Source organism: Piliocolobus tephrosceles, chromosome 20, assembly GCF_002776525.5.
Source record: "Piliocolobus tephrosceles isolate RC106 chromosome 20, ASM277652v3, whole genome shotgun sequence".
Taxonomy (NCBI): domain Eukaryota; kingdom Metazoa; phylum Chordata; class Mammalia; order Primates; family Cercopithecidae; genus Piliocolobus; species Piliocolobus tephrosceles.
Window position 1 is genome coordinate 5721038 of NC_045453.1, and position 10949 is coordinate 5731986.

At 44.4% G+C, this 10949-nt stretch overlaps 1 protein-coding gene across 1 annotated transcript in view; it reads left to right on the plus strand.

The window, feature by feature from the left end:
• MAPRE1 (microtubule associated protein RP/EB family member 1) overlaps nt 1–10528 on the plus strand; it is a 34107-nt gene extending 23579 nt beyond the window's left edge. The window contains exons 5-7 of the mRNA XM_023220424.1: nt 627–748; nt 6440–6592; nt 8802–10528. Coding sequence (XP_023076192.1) covers nt 627–748; nt 6440–6592; nt 8802–8858 — 332 coding nt within the window. The 3' untranslated portion in view covers nt 8859–10528. The remainder of the gene's footprint in view (nt 1–626; nt 749–6439; nt 6593–8801) is intronic.
• Nucleotides 10529–10949: the final 421 nt, after the last annotated feature.

Sequence of the window (10949 nt, forward strand, 5' to 3'; positions counted from 1 at the left end):
TAAAAGGTAAGCAGAGAGAAAGATTTTAAAGCAATTCATGGAAGAGCAGGCTCTCCTGCTCTTATGGATTCCCTCCCTCTTCCAGTCCAAGGAGTCGGAGGTGAGGAGTTAGGAGGGACCTAACTTTCCAGATGGGGAGCACTGGGCACCTGGCAGCAGCCGGGACTGTGTGCTCATGCCTGGCGTGAAGTTTGCCTTTGCTCTACAAAGCTGGATTTGGTTTGTAGATGTGTTAACTAAATCTTAGCTGTTGTAACCAACATGAAACAACCTGTTTGTGGATTTGGTCAGAGCTGGGTTAAGGTGGATCATCTCTATGCACCGGAATGACTGTATCCCTTTCAGATGATAGTCCTGTTCACCGCAGTGGAGAAAAGACCTCACTGAAGGACTTATTCCCAGCATGAAACATCATGACTGAAATTGGTACTTAACTCTGCTGCCAGGATAGAAACCACTCAGGCAAATGTGGGAGTGTGGTCTTGCATGCTGGGGCTCTCTAGCATTGGTTCCCTTCACTGAACACCTGTGGAAGGCAGTTGGTCACAGCTTCTCTGTGTTGTCTTGTGGATTTTTTGTTTGGTCTGAAATTACTCCTCTTCAAAAACCTGTGCTCTCTTTTTCAGCTCCCCAGAGGCCCATGTCAACACAGAGAACTGCTGCGGCTCCTAAGGCTGGCCCTGGTGTGGTGCGAAAGAACCCTGGTGTGGGCAACGGGGATGACGAGGCAGCTGAGTTGATGCAGCAGGTGGGCACCCCTGTGTTTAGCACGTGAGTCACCTCGGGGGATAGGATCCTTGCAGTGGCTGGGGTGCCTTGTCCGTGTTCTTAGATGAACAGCTGCCTTGTTTGCTTGCCAGAGCATGTGACACATGTGAGCCTCAGGTGCTGTGTGGGGAGCATGAGTGTGGAGGTGTAAGGGAGGGATCAGGCGTGCCTGGGCTCTCTTAGTGTGGCAGAAGCCTGTGCTCGGAAGCCAGTGCTTAGAATAGAATCCCGTTGAATGTTTCTGGAATGCTGCCCGGGGACCTGGGATTTGGAGAATTAAAGATAAAGGAGGTCTCCTTTTTGAATAATTTAGTAAAAAGAATTCTGCAGTCTCTCTGCTGAGTCCTGGACTGGGGTCACTGGAGATTGGAATTGAGAGTGGAACTGGTATGAAATGCCTGTTGCTCTTCTAGTTCTATTCTTAGGAACTGGGTGATTTGAAATGTCTTCTTCAGGAGTAAATGTGCTTAAGCCACCTGTCAGAGGTCTCTGTGGATCAAAACAAGTTTTAGACTTTTAGACATTTTCCCACTAATCCTTGTCGTTGCTTTGTTTGCTTGCTTTCAGATGATTCTTTTTTATTAAAAAAGTTTTGTTTTAATAAAATAGAGATAGGGTCTCACTATGTTGCCAAGGCTGGTCTCTAACTCCTAAGCTCAAGTAATCCTCCTGCCTCAGCCTCCCAAAGTGCTGGAGTTACAGGTGTGAGTCACCACGCCTGGCTCCGTTGAAAAAATCTGGAGTGCTCTGTGATTCCAGTGAGTTTGGGATTTAATCCTTTTACTTTTCTAAAAGCCAAGTCCTAAAACTTGAGGGAATTGATCTCTAATGCAGAACCTCTCATGACCCACACTTGAACTCCTAAGAGATCAGGACAGTGAGAACCTGCCCAAAGATCACGTTTCACTTTTTTCTTTTTTCTTTTCTTTTATTGAGACGGAGTCTAGCTGTGTTGCCAGTGCTGGAGTGCAGTGGCGTGATCTCAGCTCACTGCAACCTCCGCCTCCCAGATTCAAGGGATTCTTCTGCCTCAGCCTCCCGAGTAGCTGGGACTACAGGTGCGCGCCACCACGCCTGGCTAATTTTTTGTATTTTTAGTAGAGACAGCATTTCACTGTCTTAGCCAGGATGGTCTTGATCTCCAGGCCTCGTGATCCGCCCACCTTGGCCTCCCAAAGTGTCAGGATTACAGGTGTGAGCCTGAGCCACAGTGCCTGGCTGTAGCTAACATTTTAAAAGTGCTTTCGTCATGCACAGTGTAAGCACTTAATTTCACTTTTGCAGCAACCCTGTGAGGATTTACACATAAGGATAGTGAGGCTCGGAGAGGTTAAATAACTTGAGCTAGGATTTGAACCCAGGTATACCTGTCTCCAGAACCTAGATCAGTCAGTCCCTGCTGAATGGAGAATTGAGGAAGAGGTTATTTATCAAAGGTATATAGATGTTTCTCTTCCTTGCACCCACCTTTGGAAACTGTAAGTACTCACCAGATAATTACTCTGGGCAAATTGCTGCTAAGCATTGATGAGAATACCAAGGCATAGGAGATCTGACCTAGACCTAGACAGGTTTGATACAGTTGGAGAAGATGGACTTGGTGCCTGCCTGTGGTCAAGTCCCAGATGAGGGTTATGGAAGGCAAAAACCACAGCTCTTACGGGGGAGAGTGTGACTGGTGTCTGAGGAGGCTTCCTTCCCTGAGAGGGTGACCAGAATTAGCTGCTTTGGATGGTTGGTGTTGTAGAACTTTAACAGTTGATGTTGGGAGGGGTTGTGGTCTTGAATTGACTTGTAACTCTGTTGTATGTCCGTCGGTGCTGGGGAACGTTGAGAGGCTAAGGTTGCAGAGGCTGAAGGTCACTAACCAGGTGCTTTGTTGATCCTGGAAGGCTGGGATCAAATGCTCATACCCAGGTGGTTCAACCCTGACATAGAAGTACTGTGTTTGGCCTGCACAGAGTTTTATTTATTTATTTATTAATTTTTTAAATATAAAGGATTTGTCTCCAGGTTGTCAAAGTCCTTCCCATACCTGTTACCAACCCTCTTGGTTCATTGACATTATCAGGCCCCCCTGAAAGTGTTTGCATTTGCAGCCCTTTGTAAATATGAAAAATGGAGCCACATGGGTTTATCAGGCTATGGGAAGAACAGTGTGTCTGCACAGACTACCTTGTGGTATTTGTATCCTTGGGAGATCTGCAAAGATTCTACATTCTTAAGTCGTCCTGGAGAAATTTAATTGATTTTAGTCCAAAGCAGTGCTGTCCAATGAAAAAGTAAAAGGTGAGAAGTGTGAGCTACCTGATTTACATTGTCTAGTAGCTACACTAAAATGAATATAAAAGAAACAGGTAAAATTAATTTTATCAACACATCATCTAATATGTAAAAAATAATACTCCAGCATATAATCAAATATAAATGATTATCAATGAGCTGTTGTACATTTGAAGACTGTGCTACATCTTTGAAATCAGGTGTATGTGTGATACTTGTAGCTCATCTCAGTGGCACTGGCCAAGTTTAAGTGTTTATATGGACACATGTGGTTGATGGCTACTGTGGCCAGTGCAGGCCTGAAACACTGACTTGGGCTTCTTAGGTTATAACTGTTGCTTTACCTCAAGATAAGGTTCTAAGAGTGACCTTAATTACTAGCCACAGATTTTTTTTTTTTTTTTTTTTTTTGTCTTTTGGAGATGGAGTCTTGCTCTGTCACACAGACTGGAGTGCAGTGGTGCGAGCTCGGCTCACTGCAAACTCTGCCTCTCAGGTTCAAGTGATACTCCCGTCCCAGCCTCCCAAGTAGCTAGGATTACAGGTGCTTGCCTCCACGCCCAGCTAATTTTTGTATTCTTAATAGAGACAGGGTTTCACCATGTTGGCCAGGCCGGTCTTGAACTCCTGACCTCAGGTGATATGCCCTTGTTGGCCTCCCAAGGTGTTGGGATTACAGGTGTGAGCCACTGCACCTGGCCAAGCCACAGATTTTTAATAACCTTATAAATACAAACTTAAAAGGAGTGCCACGTGAAAGCCAGTGTCTTAGTATATATTTTTTAGTGATTTAGTGTTTATTATGTATGTGTAGTTATGAGCAATATCATGGACAAATACTACTTTGGCCTTTATAGGTGGGACCCAGAAAGCTGGGTATCTGGTTTGGGCTTGATAATTTGTTGGACAGAGAAGGTTTTAAAGGGTTTGAGAGGGTAGCACTAGTGAAACATTGGTGTATAGGTGGATACCAAGCTAGCATTCCCTTTTTTTTTTTTTTTGTGGCGTGATCTCGGCTCACTGCAACCTCCGCCTCCCAGGTTCAGGTGATTCCCCTGCCTCAACCTCCTGAGTAGCTGGGACTACAGGTGCGTGCCACCACACCCAGCTAATTTTTATATTTTTATAGAGATGGGGATTCACCATGTTGGCCAGGATGGTCTCGATCTCTTGACCTCGTGATCCGCCTGCCTTGGCCTCCCAAAGTGCTGAGATTACAGGCGTGAGCCACTGTGCTTGGCCAGCATTCCTTTTCATAAGCTCTTTTGACTTCCTTTCCTCCTTGGTCGTTAATGCCACCAGGCATGTGATTAGAAGACCCCTTCCCTGTCTTTTGGATTGTGGAGCTGTAGCTCTGAGTCTCCTTCCTGCTGGGGCTGATCAACTGCTCTTTGGGGCTGTTGGTTTCAGGAAAGGCAGCAAACTGCAGCAAAAGCAGAGGCGGGGACAGTGAGGGAAAATGGATGATTTAGCTTTGCTGGCCACCAGGCAGTAGCTGTACTTTATGTATGTATGTATGTGTGAATGAATGAGTGAATGAATGAATGAATGACACAGGGTCTTGCTGTGTCTCCCAGACTAGAGTGTAATGGTACATTTATAGCTCACTCCTGGGCTCAAATGATTTTCCTGCCTCAACCTCTTAAGTAGCTGGTGCTATTGGCATACACCACCCTACCTGGCTAATTTTTTAGATATTTTTTTGTAGAGACAGGTTTTGCCATGTTGCCCAGGCTGGTCTCGAGTTCCTGGCCTCAAGCGATCCTCTCACCTTGACCTCCCAAAGCTTTGAGATTACAGATGTGAGCCATTGCACCTGGCCCCTCTAGTACTTTATTGAAACTTTCAATTATTTTTGATTTCTGTGGCTGGTAAAGGAATGGTGAAAGGCTGTCTAGAACTGTGATTCTGGTTTGGTCTGACAAGACTTTGATGATGAACTTTGAAGTTCGCTTTGGTAAAATTGTCCTGGTGGTGTCGCCTGCTCCTCATCTCTGGATGCCTTTTGACTGTAGGTTATAAAGAGGGTCCTATCTTCCTGGGATGAGACTTGATCTCCTCTGTTGTGTTTGGTGTCTTCATCAGGCTGTGGGGAAGCTAGATAAGCTGTTTATTTCTGTTTTTAAATTTTTATTATTTATTTTTTAAAAAGATGGAGTCTTGCTATGTTGTCACAACTGGCTTTTAACTCCTGGGCTCAAGCAATCCTCTCGACTCGGCCTCCAGAATAGCTGAGACTAGGTGTGCACCACTCCACCTGACATGCTTCTATTTTTGTGGCTGTAAGTTTGGAAGGCTGGACTAGATGACTTCTCTGGTCCCTTCTGGCTTGTAGAATTCCCTTCTGCCGAGGTTGTTCTCAGTAGCTGTACCTTTGATTTCATTGCTTTACTTTCCATGCTGCTCTGCGGCCATGACCTGTAAATACAGGTTTTTATGACGGTTTTACGCTGCAGGATATGCCAAGCAACTTGCATTCATTGAGAGTTAAATGGAATTCGTTTGTCATAGATGTGAATACAGTACACTGGAATGAAGATGCACCATAGTTAAAGTACACACAGGACTGTGAGTGTTATAACTTTAATTAGTCTTGACTATATAGAATCCTGGCCTAAAGACTGAGACTGATTTTTTTTTTTCTTTTTTTTTGAGATGGAGTCTCGCTGTGTCGCCCAGGCTGGAGTGCAGTGGCTGGATCTCAGCTCACTGCAAGCTCCGCCTCCCGGGTTTACGCCATTCTCTAGTTTTTTGTATTTTTTTTTTTTTTTAGTAGAGACAGGGTTTCAGCATGTTAGCCAGGATGGTCTCTATCTCCTGACCTCGTGATCCGCCCGTCTTGGCCTCCCAAAGTGCTGGGATTACAGGCTTGAGCCACTGTGCCCGGCCACTTCATAGCCTCTTAATGGGAATCAGAGACCCTCAGTGGGGCTAATGGAGCATCAGAGCACTTTCCATTGGGCTTCCAAAGAGTTCCATTGAGCCCTTTCCAGGGTCCTTTCTATTGACCCCCTTGTGCAGTCAGACCTGGACTGGATTGTCCAGTCCTTTCGTAAGGACTAGTTTATGATTGTCAGCTACCTTGCCAGGCTGTAATTGTCTCAGACTTCCCTGGTTTTTTCTCCTTAATCCTTTTTTAGTCCCTGAGAAGCTTCTGCATGTTTCAAGGTGTAGTCTGCCCTTTCTGGGAGCTGTTATTGTCAAGGTTGTCATAAACAAATCCATGTTGTTTATCTGAGGCTGAAGAAAATTGACATTAAACTGATGTGGTTTTTGTCAATGTTGGGGTTTGATCAAAGACCACATCTCCTTTTGGGTTAGAAGTCTGCCTGATATTTTATTGCCATACTAATGCCAGGCATCTCACCCTTTTTAATGTCTTGTGCAGGTCAACGTATTGAAACTTACTGTTGAAGACTTGGAGAAAGAGAGGGATTTCTACTTCGGAAAGCTACGGAACATTGAATTGATTTGCCAGGAGAACGAGGGGGAAAACGACCCTGTATTGCAGAGGATTGTAGACATTCTGTATGCCACAGATGTATGTGTTGACATGAGGATATTTTCTTTCCATTTTACATAGTTGGGTTGGTGAACTCGGTGCTGACGCTTGTCGTATTCCAGTGTTGCAGTCATCAAAAGACTTCATCTTTGATCCCTCAAAGTCAGCCAGAGGGCATCTCTACCCAGCTTTAGCTTCTGCCTGAGGTGTATGAGCTTTTGAAGAAGGAATAGGGCAAGGAGGTGGCTGGCTTGTCCAGCCTCTGTAGTATGTGGCCACTGATAGGTGATGAGTGCCACAAACTGCTCTTAGCCAGAAGCAACCCCTGTCCCCACCCCACCCCACCTCATATTGCTTAGATCCCTCAGCTTCAGGTGCTGCCTCCATTTTATCAGCGCCTGGGGCATGCCCGGAGAAGCAGGCACATGCTCCCTTTTTCACAGCGTGCCCTCATATCACATCATGTCTGGGCATGCCTTTCTCCCCCCTCCTAGGAATTTGCCTGGTTCCCACTCCCTCAAAGTACTCTGTGATCAAGTTTCTTTGGATCCATGTTTATTGCACAGTCAAATCTGTTGATATTAATCACGACATTAGTTAGTTGATCAGGGTAGACTCTTTTTTTTCTAGATTTAGGATTTGTTATCTGGCTGTGTCCACTGTTTAGTGGTCATGTTTGTAATTCTGTGTGCCTGGCAAGGTCTGTAGGATCAAACTACAAACTATTGGTAGTATGTGTAGCACTATGCAAATACAAGGTAGTAATAATGCTGTTACTATCACTGTCCTTGAGACGTAGCTTGTGAAATTTCAGGGGATTAAGACAGATGACTGAAAAGTTGATAATCTGTTGAATAAATCTTTAATTTAGAGCTTGCTGTGTGCTATGTAATGAAAAAAAGACAATGAAGATATAGGGGTCCTTGGTTTAGTCTGAGTATTATTTTAGTGGAGCCACATCTTAAGTAAGTTCAGCTATAGAGATTTAGTTAATAGAAATAAGGTGGTGGTTGAAAGAGAAGTCTGATTTTACAGCAGAATAGTATAGTAATTTCCTGCTCTGAGTCCATGCCAGAATGCCCTGGAGTGAGAATGAGGTGGGAGTCATGAATCTCCTCTTTCCTTGTGCACTCAATTTTTCTGCCACTGATGTTGAGTCAGTCTTGCTGTTGTGAATATTTTGGGTAAAGCATGACTCCTAAGTACAACAAAAAGAAGGCATAAAAAGAAAGCTGGCTATATAGACAGTGTATTGAGAGAAGATGTTAGTGTACTGAACTTTACAGGGGACTTCAGGAATATTTGAGGGTAAATTCTTTTTTTTTTTTTAAGAAATGAGGGTCTCACTTTATTGCCCAGGCTGGAGTGCCTGGTGGTGCGATCATGGCTCAGTACAGCTTTGACCTCCTGGGTCAAGCAATCCTTCTGCCTCGGCCACCTGAGTAGCTGGGACTGCAGGCATGTCCCACCAGGCCTGGCTAGTTTTTTTTTTTTTTGAGACCTTGTCTCACTGTGTTACCCAGGCTGGTCTTGAACTCCTGGGCTCAAGCCTTGGCCTTCCAAAGTGCTGGGATTACAGGCATGAGCCATCACACCTGGCCTTCTTTTTTAAAAAACAGTTTTGTTTTTTTTTTTTGAGACGGTGTCTTGTCCTGTTGCCCAGGCTGGAGTACAGTGACGCGATCTCGGCTCCCTGCAAGCTCTGCCTGCCAGGTTCACGTCATTCTCCTATCTCCTCCTGTCTCAGCCTCTGGAGTAGCTGGGACTACAGGTGCCGGCCACCACGCCCGGCTAATTTTTTATATTTTTAGTAGAGGTGGGGTTTCACTGTGTTAGCCAGGATGGTCTCGATCTCCTGACCTCGTGATCCGCCCGCCTCGGCCTCCCAAAATGCTGGGATTACAGGCGTGAGCCACCGCGCCCGACAAAAAACAGTTTTATTGAAGTATAACTGACATAATAAATTGCACATATTTAAAATGTACCTTTGATGATGTGGGTGAAATTACCACCATAATGAAGACAATGTACATATCCATCACTTTCAAGTTTGAGGGTAGATTTGATGGTGCTCAGTTTTTGTCTTTGGTGAGATGCAATTCTACTACTCAAGAAATAAAATAGCAGTCACCTGCCTGTGTAGAGCCAGGAAGAACCATTGTCTTTGAGAGGCTTTAAGTATGAGGAAAGTGAACTCACAGTAGAAATGAATCTTTCAGTGGCTTTCCCTTTTATTTTCCTATTTCAGGAAGGCTTTGTGATACCTGATGAAGGGGGCCCACAGGAGGAGCAAGAAGAGTATTAACAGCCTGGACCAGCAGAGCAACATCAGAATTCTTCACTCCAAATCATGTGCTTAACTGTAAAATACTCCCTTTTGTTATCCTTAGAGGACTCACTGGTTTCTTTTCATAAGCAAAAAGTACCTCTTCTTAAAGTGCACTTTGCAGACGTTTCACTCCTTTTCCAATAAGTTTGAGTTAGGAGCTTTTACCTTGTAGCAGAGCAGTATTAACATCTAGTTGGTTCACCTGGGAAACAAAGAGGCTGACCATGGGGCTGACTGTGTGGATGCGTGTCACACTGAGTGCGGGAGAAGGTGTTGTGTAATATGCTGAGGCGGCGACCTCAGTGGAGAAATGGAAAGACTGAATTGAATTTTAAGCTAATGTGAAATCAGAGAATGTTGTAATAAATAAATGCCTTAAGAGTATTTAAAATATGCTTCCATATTTCAAAATATAAAATGTAACACAACAGGAGATTTTGCGTTTGACATTGTGTCTGGGAAGGAAGGGCCAGACCTTGGAACCTTTGGAACCTGCTGTCACGGGTCTTACAGGGCTGCTTGAATCCTCATAGGCCTAGGCTTTGGTCTAAAAGGAGCATTTAAAAAGTTGCCCTGTAAAGTTATTTGATGTCATTGACCAATTGCATCCCTGCTAAAAAGCAAGAGGCATCGTTGCCTGGATAATAGAGGATGTGTTTCAACCCTGAGATGTTCAAGTTGAAGAGCTCGGTTTTCATTGAGAATTTCTCTTATTTTTCCAGTTATCCCCGAAATTTCTATATATTATGTTTTTGGGGAAGTGAGGTGTGCCCAGTTTTTTAGTCTAACAACTACTTTCGGGGACGTGCCCACACCTCTGGGATTTGAATGGGGATTGTATCCCATTTTACTGTCTTTTAGGTTTACATTGACCACATTTCTCTTCTCTGCTCCCCGTGTCCACTGGGGACTCCTCTTTGGCTCCTTAAAGTTTGCTGCTTAGAGTTGGAAGTGCAGCAGGCAGGTGATCATGCTGCAAGTTCTTTCTGGACCTCTGGCAAAGGGAGTGGTCAGTGAAGGCCATCTCGTTACCTTGGGATCTGCCAGGCTGGGGTGTTTTTGGTATCTGCTGTCCACAGCTCTCCACTGTAATCCGAATACTTTGCCAGTGCACTAATCTCTTTGGAGATAAAATTCATTAGTGTGTTACTAAATGTTAATTTTCTTTTGCAGAAAGTACAGTACCGTGTCTGAATTAATTATTAATATTTAAATATTTCATTCCTTAACTCTCCCTCATTTGCCCACAGCCTATTCAGTTCCTTTGTTTGGCAGGATTCTACAAAATGTGTCTCACCCACTACTGAGATTGTTCAGCCCCTGATGTATTTGTATTGATTTGTTTCTGGTGGTAGCTTGTCCTGAAATGTGTGTAGAAAGCAAGTATGTTCTGATAAAATTGTTGTGTAGTGCATGCTGTGTGGAGTTCAGAGGAAACCCAGATTCAGTGATTAACAATGCCAAAAAATGCGAGTAACTAGCCATGGTTCAGATGGCAGTGGTGCTGTTTCTCTTTTGTGGCCTTTTAGACTTTTGTTGCCCTAAAATTCCATTTTATTGGGAACCCATTTTCCACCTGGTCTTTCTTGACAGGGTTTTTTTCTACTTTAAACAGTTTCTAAATAAAATTCTGTATTTCAAGAGTATCATGTCTTCTGAAATTTGTCTTGCCCTGGGTATATGTTGTTAGGTTCAAGTCACGAGAAACTAGTGCTTCTTTCTTCAGTGAGGACTGATCTTTTCACATCCTTTACTGATATTTCAGATGTGCTTATTTCTTCTTCTTTTTTTTTTTTTGGAGATGGAGTCTTGCTCTGTCACCCAGGCTGGAGTGCAGTGGCATGATCTCGGCTCATTGCAGCCTCCGCCTCCTGGGTTCAAACAGTTCTCTGCCTCGGCCTCCCAAGTAGCTGGGATTATAGGCACCCGCCACCATGCCCAGCTAATTTTTTTGTATTTTTAGTAGAGACGGGGTTTCACCATCTTGGCCAGGCTGGTCTTGAACTCCTGACCTCGTGATCCACCCACTTTGGCCTCCCAAAGTGCTGGGATTACAGGCGTAAGCCA